Source organism: Citrus clementina, unplaced genomic scaffold (genome assembly GCF_000493195.1).
Source record: "Citrus clementina cultivar Clemenules unplaced genomic scaffold, Citrus_clementina_v1.0 scaffold_4, whole genome shotgun sequence".
Taxonomy (NCBI): Eukaryota; Viridiplantae; Streptophyta; class Magnoliopsida; order Sapindales; family Rutaceae; genus Citrus; species Citrus x clementina.
The window spans coordinates 22,007,175-22,030,997 of NW_006262274.1; the positions used below are offsets into that span (position 1 = coordinate 22,007,175).

A 23,823-nucleotide genomic window follows, 5' to 3' on the forward strand; every position below is an offset into this window, starting at 1 on the left:
TTCAGTTATCAAAAGTGCTACGATGAAACAAACAGACAAATAAATATTACTGCAAAATTGGTCATACAAGTACTTCTTCCACCAAAGCATGTCTGAATTTTAATCATTAATTTATGTACATCAAAACAAATTTAAAAGTTTACAAATATGAACGATGACATTGGATTTCTACTAGATCTGTTACTTTCCATCAAATTATACAAACTATGGTTAAAGATGATTTAGCAAATAGCATAAATGAATGACGGGATGAGGAGGCTCCTTAAGTGCAGTACTACTCTATTAAAGCGGAGAATTTTACTAAAATAATAGTCCTCCAAAAGTTGTAGCCATCAGAAAATCTAAGAAGCTTAACCCTGTTCTTCACTTGAAACACCCTGCGAGCAGCCGCTACATAAGCTTAAGCATCAGATTGCGAGCAACTACATCTTTTTGTCTGTGGGCCATGAATTCATGTCCAATAAGTTTCTGACAGCCCCTGCAATTTAAGCTCCATTTTAGTCTCTTCACAGAAATTCATCTGTATTTCTCAGACAAAAATAAAAATGGATGATACGTCTATGGTTAACCTTTTGTCTCTTGAGGGAACCTCAGCATTTGAATCAGCTAATAGGCTATAGCCAAACCAAATAAAAAATCTAGGTGCAAACTGCCTAATAAAGCCTGATTCTCGTCTGTATTGGGGTCCGACAAATGGGGCATGATTGGAGGTCTTCTCCACATTCACAGCATGTCTGAATAAAAAATAAATAAATAAACCAGCCTCAATGATGCAACTTCCAAGTTCATGGTAAAAGTGACGAAATGTAGTAATTCATTTACCTGATGTCCGCAACCGAAGGCCATGTCCTTTGGATTGCCAAGACAAATGGGGCACAGCTGCTCAAGTTCAGCAATAGAGAAAATTGTTAATGTCCTTTTGAGTTAAATCCGAAAAAATGATGAGGTAATAGCGCAAGTAACTACATTTGTACTAATAAGAAATGAGGTTTTGGTATCATATCCATCACTGTGCAGAAGAGAATATACCTGGTTATCATAAAAAGAACTTGAGGACGAAGCTGTTCTGACTGGTGTATCATATCCAGAATGAGCAGGTGCTTGTGCATTACATCCAGTATAAGGAGGTACAGATGGCTGAAAACTGCTTGACCATGAAGGTTTTGTGCTGCTGCTGGAAGATGATGCACTATAAAGCGGTGGGGGAAGAGGAACCCTATCTGGAGCATTCATACCATGCTGCTGGCTTTATATAATTTTTTTAAAAAAAAAACTTCAAATTTTACATGTCTAAATAAAAAAGAAATGTGAACTAAAAAAAATCTATATTAAATTCCAATGATTACCCCAATATGCCAAGCTCAAGAGTTGCCTTATATTGAGAAGGTATTTCCATCAAAGCTGCAAGAGCAAATTCAGTCTCCTTTCTTGATAGATCCATATTCTTTGACATGATTTCAGTGAAGTTCACAAACTAGCAACAAAGGAAAAACAAGCAAGCTTTCCTTACTAAGGACATTGGACACAGTTAGCCAATATATTTCAATAAGTAAATGACACACTTACCTGAAAATTATCAAAAGCTCGAGCAGGGATGTTATCATCAAATTCCTTCATCATATCCCAAGGCCCATCGCCAACTCCCACTAAAATTATTGACAAAGGGAATTCACTGCAAATAAACATGCGTGAGAGTATGTATTTGGAAAGATATTAGCAGAAAGTTTCAGAAAACTACCTTGCTTGAACAATTGCATCAATTGTCTTTTGCTCTTGAGAACTGAGCTGACTGTGTTGTGTATCAACACTTCTTGTAACCTAGAACAACAGACAACTTTTGTAAGATGAAAAGTGCTACACAGGAACTATTGAAAATTGAATTGTAGACAACTTCTGCCTGAACAGAAATGGTATTCAGATACAAATCTCAAATGAGTTTCCCAAAAATTTGGACAATTCTAAGCTGAGCTATTCTCATAAAAGCTTATTATGTTTTAATTATACAACTGAATGTGTTTCACTATGATAAAATTGTTTAGTTCCCATATCTTACAACAATGAAAAACTGTCTTGATCTATTCTTCCATATCCAATGGAATAGTTTGTTCTATTAAAGATTAGATGCTGGTAAAGATTCACCAGCATCATTGCAAGTCTTGAGATTTAATTTACTATATCTGCTAAATTTAGTTACCTGGCCATCAGCAATTATAAGCAAAACATGGTATTGGCCTCCACTTTTCTCAACAATCGTCGTGGCCATTTCAATGATGGGTGCAAAAGACGTTGGTCCTACCATCAGAGCACAGGATCCATCTGATTAAGCTTCAGGCATGCCATACAAAAGAGACTAGCCAAAGAAAAACTAGAAGCAGGTACCTGCAAGTCGAAGACTGGGAATTATTTCTCTGTACCGTGTCAGCACTTCCTCAAATCCATTGCAGCATATGTCATCCGGGTAGAAACTGAAGACATCTTGATCATGTGTTGATGCTGCAACAAATACAAGTGACAAGAATCACCTCTTCTTTTCCTCTTTTTTTAAAGTTATAATGGCAATTCAATTCTCTCCCCACTTATCTGGCTGGCTTTGAGCCCCAGACATCTTGTTTTCTCTCAAGAAATTTTACCAACTAAATCAGCTAGCGCCCACGACAAATATCATAATAAGAACACAACAGTAAAGACACTAATTCACATGGAGTATTACCATCTCCAAATCCAAAGCATGGAATTAAATTATCCTCATCAAAAGCTGATAAAGTCTTCCCAATGATGGATATTGCTTGTTCATAAGGATTTTGACCGTGTCCAATGTGATGCAAGCTCCTCCGGTTGAATGACCTTGATCCTGAGTTTGAAAGAAACTTGTTAAACTAGCTGCGTTGAGTCATTATAAACATTCAAATCATGAAAGATGATACAACACCTGTCCATTCATTGCTTTTCGTGAAATCTATACCAACAATGAGATTAGAAGACTCCAGGCCAGCATGTGCAAGAGCACCAGTAACCTGTAAGATTCACCGTACTCATCATTCACAAACTTGATGAAATTTGTCGATCAAAACCAGTTTTTCAGTGAAAATTTTCAATATAAAATGGCAAAATTTTCAGCAGAATTATGGCTTGACAAATTTCTTTGATTCAACCAGAACTAAGCAATACAAAAGAAACTGCATAATCTTTACTAGCTAATTGTTTTCCTGTACAAATTAATATAGAAACTGAAATCTTTAAGAGAGAATTTATTAGAAAATTCTCATAATAAGTGTTGATCCCGTTTCAAAAACACTGATGTTGACTTCTAAACACTTGTCATAACAATCAGTTTTATGCCACCAACAGGTAAACTATGATAAAGACATCCATATTTGAAAACACACATAAGGTTGACATATTTCTTTATGTTCTTTGATTGTCCTATTAAATCCCCAACATCCATTCTCCTACTCAACATTTAACACCATCCACACACAATTTCCACAAAATCACAACACAAAACAAAGTGTAAGAATCCCAAATCACAAACAGACGGAACCTGGGCTAACCTGATCCAAGCTCTTGTAATTATCGTCAATCCTTGAATATTTCCTATCTAACCGCCTCTGCGGCTGGGGTGTCTGTGAGCCATAGTTAAATGACGGAGAAGGGGCATAGTGCTGCTGAGGAGTGTAATATGGGCTTGCCTGAGGATATGGAGATGGCGGGGGAGGGTACCCGTAATTGTTCCAAGCAGATGAACTAGCAGATCCCCTTGAAGAATAGTGGCTCCCACTTGAACTCTTAGAGCTTTTACCTCCCATTTGCAGCGAGAAACAAAACTCACTATCTAAACTTGTTCACAATTCAATTAACTGGATCTCCCCCAACAAAATGTCAGCCTTGCAAAATCTAATTATCTTGATCATGAATAGCATCAGCAAGAGCCTTATATACATCAAAGGCGGCTAATAAAACCAAAAACAATTTATAAATATTTGACTTTTTTTTTTTCACCTTGCGTGGCTATAATCAATAGCATTGGCAAATGCAGGGAATAAAGAACGCAAAAGATTCAGAATTTCGTGAGAAGAAAATGAACTTAATAATGATTTTATGCATAGAAAAACTAAAAGTCTGAAACAAAGACCAAGAAAAATATCGAGAGGGCAGCTTTAGATGACCAATTCAAACGACACCGACGATTGGAACTTCTTGAAAATGATTACTTGTTGAAGATCTCTCACTACCTGGAAAACCCGAGCATTGAAAGTGGGTATTGTATTGAGAAACAAACACGCAAGAAAAATATTACAGTTGAATTTGAAATAGTTTGATGATGCATTATTCATAAATGTAACCTCCCCAGCTAGTAAACTTGATCAAATGCAGAGTCAACTCAAAACTCGAAGTTAAAAGCCCCACTGTTCCAGTTCAATCAATGGGTCAATTAAAAGAAAGTCATCGACTTTTGATGAGATCAAATTAAATTAGTTAATCATCCCTGCTAACATTGGCTTAAAGGGTCATTGTCTTCATTTACTATTTTTTTAGTACTGATAATTAGTTCGGGCCATTGACGCACCCTGAATTGAAGGCCACTACCGTGATTTCTATCCTCAGTCAATTATTTATATTTATATTCCAATCATGATTGCAATCTCTAATAAATAAATAAATAAATTCCGAAATCATTGTATGTATGCGTGTATTGGCAAAATAAGATTCCTTATATCTCTTATTTTATTTTTTAAAAATAAACGTAGAATGTAAATGGGGTTACCTGAGAAATAATGAAGAGCTTCCTATTTCCTTCTGAACTAATGAATTGAAAAAAAAAAAAAAAAAAAAGAAAGATAGGTACGTTTACTCCAGTCTTTGTTATATAAGCCTTCAAGAGATCAGAGATGCACTCAAATTCCACGTCGTCTAAAAGTTAAAAAGACTTCTGATAAGATGTAGATATCATCTAAGTAGAAGATAAATAAATCCTTTTTTAAAAACTAAAAAGAGTACAACAAAAACGCCAAATCATTAGGAGTTGATGAGGAGTTTGCGTGTTGTTGTCATTTTGTTTGTTGGAAAGTTGCTCTCGTATCAAATTTTTTTAGAAAAAAATAAATAATTTAACTACATAAATAAAGTCCTAAAAACTTTCAAAGTTAAATTCGAATTCAAAATTTATTAAACTTATTATTATTTTATATTTCTTTATTACTGTCGTTGGTTGATTTTATTGTTATAAGCTTACTATATATTAATGGATATCACAATCCATAGAGGAAACGACATCAGGAGCTTAATAGAGATGCACGTCGTCGTCGTCATTATTATTATTATTATTATTATTAGGGTAATTTGGACCTCCTTTGAGATTTGATCATATTAACACTTAGATAGAATGTAATAATATAATTATAGACACCTCCTCTACCGTTAATATAAAAATACATATAATGTTAGTATAAAGGGTAAATATGTAAAAATATAAATATATTTAAATTTTAAAATAATTTAAAATGAAGCTTGAGATACATGAGAAATTTTGATTGCTACACCCTATTAACCAAAGCTTGACAATAATTAGTGGATAAAAACCAAAACTTGGCAATGACTAGTGGACAAAAGAAAACTAAAGTATCCACTAAATAAAACATCCACTTACCTTTCTCGCTCAAACAAGCAAAAACTCAGAACCATTTACTATCTTTAGATTTTGGTGTTGGCCCAAGTCTTCCACGAAGGCGCGATGACGAAGAAGCCAAAGGTTGGGAAGAAACTTCTGAAGAAAGCTGCCTCTAGCAACAAGGAGAAGAAGTGTGCCAAGAAAAGCATCAAGATGTACAAGATCTACATCTTCAAAGTCCTAAAGCAAGTTCATCCTGATATTAGAATCTCGAGCAAGGCACGATATTTTTGAGGAGTTTGCAAGGTACAAGAAGAAGCCAACGATTACATCTTGGGAATTTCAAACCGTTGGGAGACTTGTGCTTCCTGGTGAGCTAGCTAAGCACATTGTTTCTGAGGGTACCAAGGCTGTTTCTAAGTTTACTTATTGAATGAAGTTTGTTGCATCGGTCGATGGATTTGGGTGTTAGGGGATTTGTTTAGTTAGTCGTTTAGGCTTTTAATTTTACTAGACAAATATGTTTTTATTTTTATTATTTTTGTTTTGGGTGGGTTTTTAGGGTTTGTTTGAATGTACTTGAAATTGAGATCTGATCTAAGTGATAGGCATGTTCATTATTTTAGAAAATGAAAATGAAACATGCTTTCAAATTTGCCTTGTTGGTTCTTTAATGAATTGTGATTGGTTATTTTGAAATTCTCTTATGTGCAATAAATGTGTTTTAGGAATTAAATTTTAATATGCAATGTAAATTACTTTATATCGAGGGTTATTTTGATTTTTTAAATGTTTTGTGATTCCAATTAATCTTATTACTCATGGGTTCTCAAAGTTTTCCTCAATAATTTATTGTTTTAGCGAGAAGGGTATTTTAGTAATTTAGACAGTCCACTAACAGTTAATTTAACTAATAACTAACGGCAATGAGGTGTCTGTAATTATATCAATATATTTTATCTAAATGTTAATATGCTAAACTTAAGAGAAGTTCTCTAAAAATTACTCTATTTATTATTATTTTCACCAAAAAAGAAAAAAAAAAAAAAAAGGTGGCGTAAAGTAAGAGACCACGAGAAGAGTAGGCGACCGGGCGCGGTACAGGTGTGGACGTGTCTTTTTGTTTTCTTGCTCTGCTTTTGCCTGGAAATTTCACGCAATTCAATTGTTTTTTATCTTGACTGCGTCTAACGACTTTGGAAAATATTGTCAAATATTCTCAGTCAATTGCTTTTCGGTGGCTGTAATAATAAAACTGCCAAATTCTCAATTTAGCACAGTGAGCAATGAGCGAGCATGTTCGAATTCCAAAATTCTTTTTAGATACTCTAATATATTATAATTAGAGTTCTATTAATATTTATAATAAAAAATCAGTCGAAACTCTATTGATTAATCTTATTATAGTACAGTTCGAAGGTCAACCCTCACTATTAATATTGAAAAGAGATCGAATTTACCCCAATATAAAGAGATAAATAAACCCTAATGTATAGGGGAGCCGAGTCCTAGCGCTATTTTATTTTCTAAATTAACTAGAGTTTTGCAGAATAATATAAATTATAATCGCTTTTGAAGAAATAAAAATTAAGATTGATGTGCTAATAAAATAAGATTAGTTGCTTGTAATAACCAAGGAAAATTTCGTTAATTAATATATAATTAGTATGCATTTTTTTAAATAAGATTTTTAGTATTTGTTTTGAACCACATGCGTTCAACTTAGGGATTTGTCATTGGGCCTTGCTTAACCGGCCTGATTAGTTGTGGACACTCCAAATGTATGAAGAAGAAGATTGGCTCCAAAAGAAACAAAAGAGTGGGCCTTTTAACACCCCTCTTAAGTTCTTTATAAAACCCCTCTTCAATTAAAATTATTTAAATAATTAAAAACAAATTAATTATTTTTAATAAAAATTTAATTAAACATTTAAATAAATTATCTTTTAATAATCATCATTTCATATTTTATATTTATATTTTAAATTTTAATTTTTTTTTTTTTTAAGAATCTTTCAAGTTTTGAGGATTTATATGCATCTATAAATCAAAAAACTTTCAAGAGTATTTATTTAAGGAGGATTTATGCGCTTTATTAAAATATGTTATGGTATGTAGTGTAATAATATTGTTATGCAAATTTTCAAACTCAAAATTTGGATTTTTTTCTAGGAAGCAGTCACTTTCAGCGGAAAAGAATGATGTTCGAGAGACATATTGCAGGAGACGACACAATCAAATCCTATTGTACAAATAGAGGGTGCCCGTTAAAGATATGCCGCGGCAGTTTTTCTAATCGAATGGAAAAAAAATTGACTCTCTCCACGCCCCAGTCCCTACCCCAACTTCAATTTAAAATTAAAGATGAAAACACACACAAAAACTTTGATCTGATATTTAATGGAATTGAATCTTATCATTTCATCATTATATGCAACGGTGAAAACAAATCATGCGCCGCCGTGACTCCGACTGGATCCGCATTCAGTCAGTCGGTCACTGTGTCCATACCCGGGACCTCTTTTATTACCATTACAAACCCCACAAGGCAAAGCTTCCATCTAGACGTCGATTAAGATTACTTAACGACTACACGTCCACGTGGCAAATACCAAGGACTCTTGTGTAACCTCCTTCGCCGTACCAAACCTCAATCTCATATTTTCCGTAATTTCAAACACCTACAATTTTTTTACTACTATTTATTTTAAAATTTTTAATTTACGAGCAGAGAGACACCGAGAGAGAGACTGGTTGGTAGCTTTCGTTGTTTGTTGTTTATCGCTTGGTCGCTCCGTCATCGTGAGGTACGATCTCCTTGGGAATTAAATTACAATTATCGGCTTCCCAAAATCAATTCCTTGGAGCAATCCTAATTACACCGATAAATTCTCGGAGCGGATTAGTGTCCCGTACATAGCACGTAATATTGATTCTTGATCGGATTAGCGAACTCTGTTGTGCGGCAGTAAAATTTATTTGAATGATCGGTCAAATTAAAGTTTACGGTAAATTCGGTCGTTTTAACACGTAATGGCCAGTGAGGACGGCGATGCGGTGCTGAGTGACGTGGAAGGCGAGATCGACGTGCAAACTTCGTCCAATGAAGATTTTTCTGTCGAGAGATTTCGCGAAGTTCTCGCGGAGTTAAATCGTGAGAGGCAAGCTCGGGAAGCGGCGGAGAACTCGGCGACTGAGTTGAGCGAGAAATTCAACCGATTGAAAGCTCTCGCGCACGAGTCAATCAAGCGGCGAGATGAGAGCACGAGGCAGAGAGACGAAGCGCTGCGTGAGAAAGAAGAGATTCTCAGGTCCAATGACAAGTTGTCAACAGAAATAGCCGAAGTTAACAAAGCCAAAGACGAGGTTGTTAAGCATTTAGATGAAGTAACGAAAGCGATAGACGGATTGAGATCTCAGTTGGATGAAGTAACGAAAGCGAAAGATGGATTGAGATCAGAAATCGAGAATTCGGCTCACATGCTTGTGACCGGAATTGAGAAGATCTCCGGTAAAGTTAGTAATTTCAAGAATTTCTCTGCCGGTGGATTGCCTAGGTCGCAGAAATACACTGGATTGCCGGCTGTTGTTTATGGAGTGATAAAGAGAACGAATGAGATTGTCGAAGAGCTTGTTGGACAAATCGATGCCACAGCCAAGTCTAGGAATGATGTGAGGGAGCAGATGGAGCAAAGGAATTTTGAGATTGCCATTGAGGTGTCAGAGCTTGAAGCCACCATTAGTGGACTAAGAGAAGAGGTTGCAAAGAAAAGCAGTTTTATTGAGAACTTGGAGAAAAGTCTAATTGAAAAAGATGAGAAAGTTGCTGAAATTGAAAGTCAAGGTTTGGAGCTGAGGCAATTAGTGAATGAGTATGAGGATAAGTTGAAGAACTTTGAATCACAGTGGCCGTTGTTGGTTGATCAGTTGAATTATGTGTCAAAAATTCATGATCAAGTTTATGACATTATTAAAATCGTTGATGATGGTAATTTGGATCAGTCAGGGTTGTCTGAGTGTTTGTTCCTTCCTCAAGAAACTGACATGGAGGAGAATATTCGTGCTTCGTTAGCTGGCATGGAGTCTATCTATCAGTTGACGAGAATTGTGGTTGAGAAGACAAGAGATTTGGTGCAGAAGAAGAGTCGTGAAGTTAAGAGTTTGAATGAAGCGGTGGGTCAATTGGTTAAGGAGAAAGAACATATTGTTTCATTACTTAGGAGTGCGTTATCAAAGAGGATGTCAGTGGATCCATCTTCCAAAACAAATGAGCTGTTTAAGGTTGCAGAGAATGGTTTGAGAGAGGCTGGGATAGATTTCAAATTTAGTAAGCTTCTTTCCGATGGAAAGGTTCCTGTTTCTGATGATAAGGCCAATGCTATGGAGACAGAGGAGGATGAAATATATAATTTGGTTAGTTGTTTTTTTTTTGTTCGAGTTGATTTATTAAAGTGTGCGTTTTTTGTCTGGATTCATTTTCCAATTTCTTACTTGTTTTTACTAAATGTATTGGCTCAGGCGGGGGCTTTGGAGAATATCGTTAAGGCATCTCAGCTAGAGATTGTTGAGCTCCGGCATTCTGTGGAAGAATTAAGGTACTTCCTATCGTTTTCAAATTGTAACATTGCAAATGGGACTAGGAGATGATGTTTCTTCATTTAGTATTTGAAATTACATAGATGTGGATTCTACATTTACTGAACAAACATTGTTCTCTTTGCCTTATTACTTTAATGTATTAAGGGCAGAGTCGAGTTTACTTAAAGAGCATTTAGAGGCTCAAGCCAAGGAACTCAGCCATAGAATGAAAAGAATAGAGGAACTCGAGGAGAAGGAGAGAATAGCAAATGAAAGTGTAAGTTATATGTTCAATTGGCAGTACATTCAATGATTTTAATATTCCTTATTTTCTTGTTGGTACTCATTGATTATTTGGTAAACTATAGTAGATGATTAGAAATCTATATAGCGAACTGTCAGTGCCTATGCATATTGTTGATTTTAAGTTAAGACTTGGTATATCTGAATTGAAGGTGGAAGGGCTAATGCTAGACATTGCTGCTGCTGAAGAAGAAATTTCTAGGTGGAAAGCAGCAGCAGAGCAGGAGGCTGCTGCTGGCAGAGCTGTTGAACAAGAGTTTGTGGCACAGGTTTGCTTTCTGAGTTGCCTACGTCGTGAACAGTATTTTCTTGATATTTTGTAACTTTCCTCGTACTGTAACTTTGTAAATACTATTTATTATAGTATCCCGATGTTTATTGGATGCAACTTTGGGGAATAATTATCTTTTTTTTTATGGCAATATTGCCATTGTCTTGCTTTTGGCCGGTTTATAATTAAAAATGTAAATCAAATGGGAAATGATAATATGCTTCAAAGGAAAAAGAGAATGATATTGTATTATTCTAAAATAAATGGCATAAAACAGATATTTTGTGGAAGCATTGCAAACAGAGAGGCAAAATTATGGTGTTATTCTAGAATATAGAGAAGAAAATTTTAAACAATGCTTGAGAACTATTTTACCATGTCAATTACCTAAACATATGTAGGTCAAAGTCAGGCTCACTTGTATTTGAAGATCATTTGGAGCTTGATTATATTCTGATGCTACTTTCAGATCATTTTGATACAAGTTATGGTTGTGTCCAATCATTATGGTTTCTATGTATAACTGCAGTTGTCATCACTTAAGCAAGAACTTGAAGAGGCAAAACAGGCTTTGTCGGAATCTGAGAAAAAGCTGAGATTCAAAGAAGAGACAGCTGCTGCTGCCATGGCAGCAAGAGATGCAGCTGAGAAATCATTGAGATTGGCAGACACGAGGGCATCTAGGCTGAGGGATAGAGTAGAGGAGCTCAGCCATCAGCTTGAAGAGTTTGAATCAAGGGAAGATTCAAGAGGCCGGAACAGGCCCAGATATGTATGCTGGCCATGGCAGTGGCTTGGACTGGACTTTGTAGGAGTCCGCAGGTCTGATGTGCAACAACAGAGTTCGAATGAAATGGAGCTTTCCGAACCCCTTATCTGAATATAGTTTTTCGTTTTTACATTTTTTTTCCCTTACTGTATTTATTGAAACTGTCAATGTTACAAAAATCAAAGAAATGGTAGCTTATTGCACCTTCATTCTTCAAGGCTTCCAAAACTCCTTTGAGCAACTCCTATTTCTCATTGCAGCTTCCTGTAGAATTGTACTTTTCATTTTTTTGCTTGTTTATGATTGATTAAGAATCTCTTACCCATCCATGACGTTTGCAATAAAAGAATGATATGGTTTCTGGTTGAATACCTCAGCTTTTCACTTGGCCTTTTTTCTTCGTAGTTTCTGTTGTTTTCAGGGTTCGCATTTTCTCTCTTGAAAATTCATATTGGAAATTGGAAAACCTTCTAGCTAGTTGACCATCTGTAATCATGTGAGAAGGTGAGCAGTCCATGTTTTGGAGGTTTAACTCATGTAGTTTTTGTTTAGTTTTGAGCCACAGACTTCTGCATTGGCCAAAGGGAGGAAGAGAAAAATGAGTCAGGCATGCACTGCTTATTGTTATGTGTTGAAGGGTAACCGGAATGTTTTGTTGGAAAGAAGAAGATGAAGTATGAATCTTCAAATATAATATTGATCTTTAGAAATTCTTCAAGGTATCCTGGGTCTGTTTATTTTTTTATTTTGCAAAAGTATTTGTACAGTGTCTCTGCTTCTTACTGTGGGTGTTGTCCATATTGTAATTTTGAGTCAAAAGATCAAAATTCTGGATTCTCTGATCAGACTTTCAATTGTTATTCATTTTGAATTCTCAAGCCTGTGTAGTGCTTATGACCTCTATCACGCTAGTTTTCCCTTCGTAATTTTAGGTACAGGTGAGCAGTTAGTATATTTGTCCGGAAATCCAGAGCTTTTCTGTTGAAGGATCTGGACGACGTGCATTGGTATGATTTTGACTGTTTCTTTATTATTTATACATGTATATATAATGATCATGACTATTAAATTGACTGTATTGTGAATTTTACTAAGCAAAAGAAAAATTCCCTATCATCTCAAATTCTAAGATGGCACTCTTAACATGTCATCTTGATCATGAAACAATAGAGACAAGCAAAAGAGGAAGCCTCATCTGTATGATATGAAGATCCTCTGTAATTCACCTTGTATGCATGACTTTTGGATTGAAGTGGGCCAGATTCCTTAGTCTACATGTATGCACAATATTATTCTTTTACTCTACTATATAATTGGTATGTAGGCAAAATATTATGCTGTCAAAATTAGATTCTTATATTTCTTTGCATATAAGTCGTCTGTGTGTCTGTTTCCACATGCATTAAATTTCTGATTTCTTATATTTCTTTGCATAGAAGTTGTCTGTGTTTCTGTTTCCAAATGCTGAGGATGTGAAGGAGTCTTATGTCTTGCAATCGCTGCTTGATTCTATGCATGCAAGCTCTTCACGTGTATGGTATGTCTCTACTTCCTCTGTAGGCCATTGTCCAGGCATGTAAAGTACAGTAACGTAGCTGTCTCAAAAGACTTAAAAAAGGGATGGTAACACAGGAATTAACTGCATGTATATTTGTTTCAAAATTTCTTACTTCTCATGAAAAATCAATATAATTTTAAGCCGATGGATAACAGTACAATATTTTTTTCTGAATTTTTTGATGATGGCACTAAGATTTTTGATGGCTAACTCATCTTCTCGGCAGATGCGTTGTAGAAGTCACTTTACTTGTCAAAACCCTAATTTATGAAGCTAGTTAGGCATTGCAGGTCATATATTGCTTTTATTTTTATTATATCTAGGCCCCATTCCAGCCCAACCTTAACACAATCACAAATTATAGTAAGTACTCCCTAACCCTTGGTGTAAGGAGGGATTTTCATCTCTAAACAATTTATTTCAGACACTTATTAATTTCGTCCTATATGGCATATGCATTAATAAGCATCATGTAGACATCTAGCAATGCTCTGTTCATGCTGTTTCTGATGGCTGGTGGAGGTAATGGATGGGCACAGGGATGAGACGTGTCTTTTTAGAGATTTTAAGACTCTGTTCAGCTGCGTCCCCTTGTTCAAATCTTCCTCCTCCCTTCTGTTGGGCAATTTCCAATTGAAATAATACAAGAGATTTGCAAGTGCAAGCTCAACTATCCCTTCTACCATACAGATCCCAGGACATCTTCTAAGCCAAGCAGTTCACTTGGATTGTTGTTATAGGATAAATGTCATAACCATTAACTTTAAAGTGACATAGTTTCTATTGGAAGAAGCAAGGTGCAGCAGGTTTTCTTTGATTGTCATCTTGAGATATTGAAGTTGATCAATATCTTTTTCTGTAACTCATCCATTCTTTCCAATGTGTCTTCTGACTTCATCTTGTGCTTTATTCATCGCTCTTGGATTCCTAGCCAGCTCTGCAATTGCCTAGATCACAGTAATTGCACTGGTGTCTAGCCCGGCCAATAATATATCCTGATTAACAAACATGACAGGGAAGACTGAGAGATGTAGTTTAACAAGGAATAGCAAACTAGGACGCGGATGCATTATTCTATAGCTTGAGTGATGATGGTAATAAGAAGGTTTTGTTCATAGTATGTGCCCAAAGTACTGGTACTACTTGTCAAATTGTAGTGAGCGTCTCCGAACAATCAAATAAAATTCACTCACCGGCCTACTTGTGGTGGGCCTCACTGCTCTGTTACTCATTTTCACTTTGAAAAGTCTGGTTGTAATTTACAGTAAATATAACTTAAGAAAAGAAGTAACGAGAATTTCTTAGATGGGAAGAAACTGTAAGATGAAGGATTCAACTTTTAGCAAAAATGCTGAGTAGAAATCGAAAATAAACTGTTTCTCGTGTGTCGTGTTACTCGTACTTTACTATTCAATTACCCAAAGGAGACGTATGAGTAACATGTGTTAGTGTATTAATTATGCTTACATATTATATTTCTAAGAAAAGCCTGAGTCCAGTCTTGATAGGGATGTCAATAATACCTTCCCAACCCGAACTTGGACCAAACTTGAGAAATGCGGGTGGGTAATACCTATAGCCGGGATGAGGTTGGAACTCAGATTTTATGAAAAAGTAATATAAAATATATATTATTTTGAATAATTATATTTATTTGGTCCATCTAGTACTTATATTTAAATTTTTAAAGATTTATAATTTATATTTTCGAGCTCAATTTCATTAAAAATGAAATTTAAAAACCATAAAATTATAAAATATATTAAAAAAGTATACATATTTAATAACATAAAATATAAAATTTGGATTTTTTTAAAGTCTAGATAAAACCGCGGTCATAATGTTCAAAATCATGCTCAGGTTGAATCCAGGCTTTGAGATACTTGGGATTGGCTTGGGTTTTTGCATCCTAAGTGTTGAGCTACGATATGAAGTTTGTATCTCAAGTAATACGATAGATAATGTGTCATTCTTATGAGGTCATGTGATAAGTAATTATTGAGTCTTATTGCTTTTCATTCAAGTAGTGAATTTTAATTGGCACTGCATTAGTTGGGATACAAATTTTGCCTTCCAATTTTGTAAGTATATGACTACTGTGCAGCAAAACATATGAAGGGAAACAAAATACCTGTGAAGAATTAGAATATATTTTTGGATATTGAAGCTGCTTGCCATGAATACGGCCTTAATATGATCTTTTGTTATTTGGTGAGCTCCGTGGGCAGAATTAGCTCGATCCCTCTTAATTCGCAGCATGACCGTTGATGATATCTTCATGCTTCTGTTTCGTCGTCGTCTCAGCTTTAACAAGATGATCTTTGATTAGCCTGTTCGAAGAGAGAATCCACTTCCTGGAAAATGCTCGCAATCTTTGCATGATAACCACAGAATCCGTCAACGATCCAACCAACACACTTAAAACATTCCTCGGCAATGAAGCCTCCTCCCGCAGACATAGCTCTGCCATCTATTCATGAAATTTATGATTATCAAAAATGACTCCCTGAAATCTCCTTCCGAAAGCCACTCTAAATTGTATGCTTCCGGATAGAGCAAATATCTTCTGAGAAAGATCAGCAGGACTAGCAGAAGATGACGCTTGAGAGATGGAATTCACAAGTGACGCAACTTCTTCTTCCCTTATGAACTGAAATGACTGCACCCTTTTCATGCTGAATAGCTCGATAACACGACTTCTGCATCTGTCTCCAATGATCACCAAACGGCTCAAACGCAACATCCAAACAGTTGTAGGAAAGCTTCCCGACGCCAGTTAATTTTGCTTTGCCGCAGCACGCAAGGTCATGAACTTGTAGGTGTCTAAGGCCCCTCACCTAGACTAAAGTCCGATTATTAATTTCCTATTCAGGCCCCTGCATTTTAAATATAATTATACATTTCGAAGATTTCGGATTGACGTTTAATTATATTTTTCTAATAAAATCTAACCTAATCTGCTAAAATTAGAAATTTTCTAACAAACTCTTCCAATTTATTTTTTTTCTAATAAAAATTATAAACAAAAGTTCCCCGTAATTTACAAACTAATTCCAAGTTTTCTTTCCCCATTTCCTTCTTTTCTTCTTCTTATTATTTTTTATTTATAACAAGATCAATGGTTGTTTATTTGTAAATCTCAAAAGCATCATGAAATTAAAATATATATTGACCTAATTTAAATTAACAAAAAGAATATCAAAATCCAATTGAAGACTTAAGAATATAATAAGCCGTAGGCATTATGTGGTAATTTTTTAAGTCAACTGTTGTAAAAAAACTGTAATTATCAAATAATAATTAATAAATAATAATAATTTTATAAAAATTAGTAAAAATATTATAATTTTTATTATATAAACGTAAGATTAAATCAACTTAACTTTAAAAATGTATAATTATCTAACTCTAATACCAAACAGGACATGCCCTCATTATGAGCTTTACATAGCTACACTTATTATTTTGATTGTAAATAAAATCGATAAAATGCAATACTTATACAGGAATACAAAATTGTAAAAGTACAAAAAACCTGTAAATTTTATTTAAACAATGCAAAAGATGCCGGTCGTTTTATTTTGAGCTTAATTTGAAAAGGGATTATGTCCCGTTGATATCCCCTAATTTTGTGTTATCTAGCGGCATCCTCTGCTCCAGCTACTTCGGATGGCTGTAATTGATGGGAAGTAGCATGAGAGGTGTCTTTTTAGAGGTCGTAAGACTCTGACCAATGGCTTCCTCCATGTTCAAATCTCCTCCTTCCATTCCGTTGGGCAATTTCCAGTTGAAATGATACAAGAGATTTGCAAGTGCAAGCTCCACTGTTGATATACCCATTTGAATCCCAGGACAAATTCTACGACCACCTCCAAATGGCAATAATTCAAAGTTTTGCCCTTTAAAATCAACCGAGTTATCAATGAATCTTTCCGGAAAGAATTCTTCAGCTTTGCTCCAATACCTCGAATCTCTTCCAATTGCCCAAACGTTAACTTGCAACAATGTTTCAGGGTTAACGTCATAACCGTTTATTTTACAGTGCGAAATAGTTTGTCTTGGGAGTAGCATCGGGCCAGGAGGGTGCAATCTAAAAGTTTCTTTGATTATCATCTTGAGGTATTGAAGTTGCTCCATATTGTCTTCTGTAATGCTTCCATTCTTTCCAATGCATTTTCTGACTTCATCTTGTGCTTTACTCATCACTCTTGGATTCCTAGCCAGCTCTGACATTGCCCAGATCACAGTAACTGCACTGGTGTCCACTCCAGCCAATAATAAATCCTGATTTTATTTACAAACATAAACATAATTAATTATCCAGTCTATAATTAATAATGACTTGCAGAGTTAACCGGGATGAAAACGCTTTATTTAATTAGTATTCTACAGATTGAGTGATGAAGCTAATAGGAAAGTCTTGTCCATAATATAGTTATGTGGCCCAGAATAAACCTGTGATGGCGGTGCTTGGCAAAAAAATATTCAGCTACAGAGAGCACATATATGCCCATGAAGAATTAGAAAGAATGTTTTGTGGAAATTGAAGGTGCGTGCTTACCACGAGTACAGCCTTTATATGATCTGTTGTAAGTTGTTCTTCTTCGTGGGCAGATTGAGCTTGTTCCCTCTTAATTCGCAGCATGACATCGACGATGTCTTCATGCTCTTGTTTTGTCCCCTCAGCTTTAAGATGATCTTCGATTACTTGTCCCAAGAAAGAATCCACTTCCTGGAAAACGCTCTCGATCTTCGCTTGATAACCAGAGAACCTGTCAATGATCCAACCAACATACGGAAAACATTCCTCTGATGTGAAGCTTCCTCCCACAGCCATAGCAGCCGCGAGCAATTCATGAAATTTATGGTTATCAAAATGACTCCCTTGAAATCTCTTTCCGAAAGCCACTCTAAATAGTATGCTCCCAGACAGAGCAAATATCTTCTGAGAAAGATCAACAGGACTAGCAGAAGATGATGCTCGAGAGATGGAATTCACAAGTGAGGCAACTTCTTCTTCCCTGATGAACTGAAATGACTGTACCCTCTTGTGGCTGAAAAGCTCCATAACACATAACTTGCGCATCTGTCTCCAGTGATCACCATATGGGGCAAACGCAACATCCAAATAGTTATACGAAAGCTTCCCGACGCCGGTTAATCGCGCTTTGCCGCAGCACTCAAGATCATGAACTTTCAAGACCTCTCTTGCTGTCTCTGCAGAGGAGACTACAACATAGGGTATACGACCAAGTTTGAGGTGCATAACTGGGCCGTACTTTTTGGACAGTTTCCATAAAGATTGGTGAGGCAGTTCTCCAAGTTGGAGTAAATTGCCAAGTATTGGGAGCTTAGGAGGCCCCGGTGGAAGCTGCTGCTGCTGCTTCTGCTTTTGGCTTTTCTTCATGTTTTTGAGGATAAGTAGTAGAGGAATCAGGAGAAGAGGGAGCCACATGATCATGGTCATGGTTATTGTGCAGAGAAGCGTAATCTAGTATTCTATGTTGCTCCATAACCAGCCAGCTTTTCCATATATTTATAACCCAGTTGGCCAGCAGGCGAGTTCCCGGCGTTTGAAAACTAACTGTTCTCGTCATGTAGATGAAGATGATGATGACAACGACAGCGCACAAAACTTTTGTGGACGAAAATTCTCTCAATTCTGACTATTGTGTACAACTTGTAGCATTGAATTGACTACTTAAGAAAAGCACTTGAGCAAATATAATTTTTGAAGAAAAATAATAAAGATACTTGTGCACAGTATAAAATTTTTATGTCTAGTCCACATGTCTAATCATGTTGTGTTTATATTCTGAGACTCGCGTGTTTTTTTTTTTTTTCTTTACCATCAGTTAATGTAAGGTATAGTCTAGGGATAGGCATTTGGTTCGGTTCAGTTTGATCGAATCGAATCGTATTATGGTAATTTGGTTCGGATTAAAAAATTAAATGGTTCAGAAATTTTAAATCATTTAGTTTTTTATTTGGTTCGGTTCAAAACCGAACCAAATGGTTCACAAAAAAATTAAAATTAAAAAATAGTTCAAAATTTATTCTTTTTATTTTTATTTTTTAGTTAACACATGATATTATATATGTCATAACATACACTTTATTTTATTTTATTTTATTGTTAATACTTTGCTAATGACTCGGTTTGACTTTGAGAGATGATGTAATTATTGTGAATGTGGAAGTTAAATGATGAAAAAGTGGTGATTGAGATAGTACTTTGACAATGAAAATTTAAAGTTTATTTTTTAACGTGTAGTCGATTTTATAGATTATTGTTGAACTTTATTATTTTAATTTATTATTGTTAGATTTTATTAAATTGGTAATTATTTATGGATTTCTAGATTATTTTTAGAATTTATTATGTTAATTTACTATTGTTAGATTTTATTATGTTGTTTATTGTTTGCTAATTTATAGATTCAAGATTATTGTTGTATTAATAGTGTATTATTATATTATTATTATTTTATTGAATAATGAATATAGGATAAAACCAAACCGAACTGAACCAAATTAATTTAGTTTGGTTCAGTTCGATTCTATAATTTGGTTTACATTTGGTTCATAAATTCATGAACCATTTGGTTTCAGTTTGGTTCGGTTCTAGGACTTAACCAAACCTAACTGAATAGTGCCCACCCTTAGTATATCTCTCTTCACAAATTAATCCGTGAATCTCATTCGAACCCACAATAGAGGATTGTATCTTACGTTAGTTATAAGCTAGCAGCTCCTTTTTTTTTCCTCTTTTTTTATATAATCTACTAATACGATGATACCTCCAAAACCTACACATATATAACTGGCATGTTGCTTGCGTAATAATTAGAATTAGGGTTAATTTTGGTTTATCTACATATTTTGACACATTTCACTCTACCCAACGTGTTTAAAACAATGCACATAAATACGTTTTCAATTTATGTCGTTCAATGTTATTTTCATGCATATATATCATCCGTAGTATAATAGGTTTGCATTCTTTTTATTTATGGTCAAAAAATTGAAAAAAAAAAAAAGAAAAAAAAAACACTTTGAAACTATTGTGATATCGGTGGCTCTGTACCGACAAATCAGCTTAGGTTTGACAAAGTGAGCCCCGCTTGCATCCATCGGAAGAGAAGCATGACTTAGTAAAATAAGCCAGCCAAGGAAAATGACAACCATGCCAAGCTTAATTAAGTATGGAAGACAAAGCTATATTCAAGTATGATGTAAAGTGAAAGTCACTGCTTGATGCTTGACGTTAATCAAATTGATCACACAACTATTCATTATTTTAATCAAATTGCAATAGATAATTTTCAAGATTTTCAAATTTAACCTTCATAAAAGAAATTTTTTTTTAAAACTTATCAGTTATTTCGATTCTATAAACATGAATTGGTCACACCTAAATAAAGAAAAAAGAAATTTAACAAAATAAGGTAATAATTACAAAAATATGAAACTATAGAAAAATAAGTTTTTTTTTTCTTTTTTTCCCTTTGCTATCTTTTCATTTCTCTTCTAATCGTCTTAACTTATACATAAAAATATTGTATATTGATTGTATTAACAATGAAACTATCATATATCGTTTCTAAACTACAAAACTTTGTACGAAAATGGTAATCAGTAAAAATCTATCAAGAAATAATAATATAATATAGTGGTATTGTCATATATTATTATTATTTGAAATATTTTGAACTTGTATTATATATTTTCTTTAAAAAAATTGAAAGAAGGATGAGAAATTTTGCTTGTTAAATATCATTTTTTACTATCTATTATTATTTGAACCGTGCAAAACACTTTTATGATTAATTAAATTACATATATGGTCTGCATTATGCATTGAACGTGCTCCAATTGAAACAATTTTGTAGCTACATCCCTGTACACTGCTTATAAAGATTTTTTTTATGAAGCAGATGAGACTGCTATACTACTAGTTTTACATATGTATCGGAGAAGCATGGTAGCAATTTTGATAAAGAAAAAAATTTATATAAATTGGACCGCTGCTTGGAGATCATTTTCAAAAATTTTAAAAACTTTGATCCAATGATGATGGGACACCTCTCAAAGTTTGGAAAATGATTAAAAAAAAATTGCTAGTCCACCGCTGAAACGTTTCAAAGCTAAAGAACAGAAAAACTGATCACATGATGAGACTTCAGTATTTTGGGGGCAGAAAAATGAAAACAAAAAACATTGCTCCAACGACGAGACTTTTCAAAGTTTGAAAAAAAAGGGACAAATCTTCAGTCAAAAATGATGTCAAAATCATTAATTATCCAGGGAATGCATGTTCACGATACGATGTAGCGGCGTCTGTTTGATTAAATTTGTGTGATTCATAATACGATCCGAAGTGGGAAACGAAAAGTCTAGTTGCTCAGTGTTGAATATTGACTTTGGACATTAATGGTAAACTTGGACTCGTCAACTTAAGCATGGGCCCCAGTTGTTGACAAAACTCCGCCCCGCTTTCAATGCAAGGCGACGACTAAGTCAAACTTAAGCACGGCCCTAAAATGAAATTTATGCTACGCAAGCGTGGAAATTCATTGATTTATTTAATTTAAACTCGTTTTCACATCATTCCACCTTTGGTTAAGTGGTTAGCGCTGCTGTACTCTAATTCGAACCCCCCACAAATATAATATAGGAGTAATTCTTTCTTTAATTATAATATATAATTGATTAAAAATAGTTCTCTTCTTTAATAAGTGCGAGTGGAATAGATATTTTTTAAGCGTAATAGTTTGATTTATAAATATTAGATTGATGTAAGTTGATCCCAGCAGTAATAGTATGATTTGTAAATATTAATTAGATTGATGTAAGTTGGTCTCAGTAGCAATCTGATTTGTTAATGTCTGTTGTAATCATTTATGTAAGTTGGTCTCATTAATAATCTAATTTATAAATATCAATTATAATCTCATGTAACATGAGTTATAGTTTAAACAATAGTCTCTAGTAATTTAAAAAAAAAAAACTCGTTTTCACATCTCATCAGACCCTAACTTTATTTACTGCGTATATTTTCTAAAATTATCATTCACTTCTTAATAAACCCACGTAATTCCAAATTTATCCCTTCCTTGTTGCTTCTCTACCTTGCTCCTCCCTTCCGCATAGTTGATTCCAAACAAACAATTAACTATTAACTCAAACAGGATGATCTTGATAATTAAAATTTTTAATTAACACGATGATCTCTATTATCTCTGTTTCTGTGCTCTATTAATTTTTTCTATTTAAATATCGATTTTTTTAAAAATATGTTTCAATATTAGATTATATTCTTAATCTCAAAATATCTTAATATTTTATCATCACTTCATGATCTTTCCTTCTTCCTCTTTTTATTTATTTATTTTCTTTTCAAGATAAATTTTGAAGAGTTTAAGAGAGAAGAACTGAAAATTACTTCATCACAGGAGGATTTTTAAAAATTGTTTGATGGCAAGCAAAATTGCAGGCATAGTAAAAATAACTAACCTCTTTTACTGGAGATAGGTTAAATTTTCAGTTTAGGTGAAACTTAAAGACAACCAAAAGAATTCTAAATTCTTTTTGTTTATTTTAGTAATTATACAGTAAGATTTTATCATACTGATAACAAACATACGGGGCTTATGAGACAAACAATGGGGTTCATATAGATCCACTCGTCATTTCTTACGTCCGTGAAAGGTTTGGATTAGCCCAGCTGGGCCCAGCTCGGTCCGGACTTTAGCAGAAACCCCGATTTTAAAAGAAAATAATCAATTTTCTAATAGAATTCTATGTAATCGCTTGATAGACCCATTTTTTATGTTAAATTATATTCATGTAATTTTACAACAATCCATGCAAATTATGGGTTTCAAATTCAAAAAAATTTTAAACATTTATTCCTCATAAATTGTAAGGTTAAAACCTTCAAACATTTACAATTTTATTAACAAATTTATACATGGAATTGCCCAAATTTGTTTTTATAACTTCTAATAATATTTTATATAGACACAAAAATTTCGTTGTACTTAAAAATATTATTTGTTTCCATGACTAATTGACATTGTTTCCATATAGAAAATGTTATTGCAGTTAACAATAATTTATTTACGTCAGCTGCTAAGTTACATTAACTGTAACTAATAGCTGACCTAAAATTAGTTTCTCACAACCTTTAAATTGTTTGAGTGGTAATAATTCAGAGGCACAAAGAAATTATTGTTAGGTTGTTGTATGTTAATTTATAGCTAACATAACACAATAAGACCCTTTGTTTATATCAATAATACAAACATATAGAGACATATTATTAGGAAAAATAATTAATGCAATTTTATTATTATTATTATTTAGTTTAACAACAACTTGATCTCCGACTCACTCACGGATGGGGTTCATACCCTACTCATATGGATGGGGAGAGGATAATGCTGTAGTTAAAACACTTAAAAATATTTATAGCTTTATTGTTAATTTTTTTTTAAAAAGGAAAATTATTTAAATTCATTTCTGAATAGCTAATTTTAATATTAAGAAAATTATCTTTGCAACACTTTTATTTTGTCATTATCTACATTTAACCACACACAAAAAAATGTTGACATGTTTTATGCATCACCTGTGTTTTCAAAGTTGTATTAATCAACAACCTTATCATTAACACAATTAGGATCTGTTAGATAATCTAAGCCACTCGGCCTAATCGGTCCTCGGATCGGATC

The 23,823-nt window shown here is 34.2% G+C and overlaps 3 protein-coding genes and 1 pseudogene across 5 annotated transcripts; 1 reads left to right on the forward strand and 3 right to left on the reverse strand.

Annotated features, from left to right (window-relative positions):
* Positions 1–68: 68 nt before the first annotated feature.
* Positions 69–6,205, reverse strand: LOC18045136 (E3 ubiquitin-protein ligase RGLG2). 3 transcript variants are annotated; one of them, XM_024185605.1, is made up of 13 exons: positions 5,648–6,205; positions 3,552–4,232; positions 2,930–3,014; positions 2,711–2,851; positions 2,380–2,493; positions 2,195–2,292; positions 1,739–1,818; positions 1,567–1,672; positions 1,347–1,474; positions 1,030–1,246; positions 823–879; positions 570–734; positions 69–478 (listed from the first exon to the last, which is right to left on the reverse strand). In XM_024185605.1, exons 2-12 carry the CDS (start codon positions 3,804–3,806, stop codon positions 654–656), a joined length of 1,362 nt encoding a protein of 453 aa, XP_024041373.1. In that variant the 5' UTR covers positions 3,807–4,232; positions 5,648–6,205; the 3' UTR covers positions 69–478; positions 570–653. The 3 variants fall into 3 exon arrangements, with proteins under 3 accessions (XP_024041373.1, XP_006438211.1, XP_006438208.1); XM_006438148.2 differs by lacking the exon at positions 5,648–6,205 and adding an exon at positions 4,766–5,065; XM_006438145.2 differs by lacking the exon at positions 5,648–6,205 and adding an exon at positions 4,766–5,065 and having other exon boundaries at positions 3,552–4,406.
* A 1,765-nt stretch (positions 6,206–7,970) lies between these two features.
* LOC18045692 (uncharacterized protein At3g49055) lies at positions 7,971–11,746 on the forward strand. The gene is made up of 5 exons (XM_006438151.2): positions 7,971–10,021; positions 10,127–10,203; positions 10,352–10,463; positions 10,642–10,758; positions 11,290–11,746. Exons 1-5 carry the CDS (start codon positions 8,642–8,644, stop codon positions 11,638–11,640), a joined length of 2,037 nt encoding a protein of 678 aa, XP_006438214.1. The 5' UTR covers positions 7,971–8,641; the 3' UTR covers positions 11,641–11,746.
* A 3,241-nt stretch (positions 11,747–14,987) lies between these two features.
* Positions 14,988–16,159, reverse strand: LOC18045693 (annotated as a pseudogene).
* A 391-nt stretch (positions 16,160–16,550) lies between these two features.
* Positions 16,551–18,803, reverse strand: LOC18045694 (cytochrome P450 71B35). The gene is made up of 2 exons (XM_006438154.2): positions 17,649–18,803; positions 16,551–17,371 (listed from the first exon to the last, which is right to left on the reverse strand). The coding sequence occupies exons 1-2, from the start codon at positions 18,552–18,554 to the stop codon at positions 16,748–16,750; spliced, it is 1,530 nt and encodes a 509-aa protein (XP_006438217.1). The 5' UTR covers positions 18,555–18,803; the 3' UTR covers positions 16,551–16,747.
* Between the last annotated feature and the right edge of the window lie 5,020 nt (positions 18,804–23,823).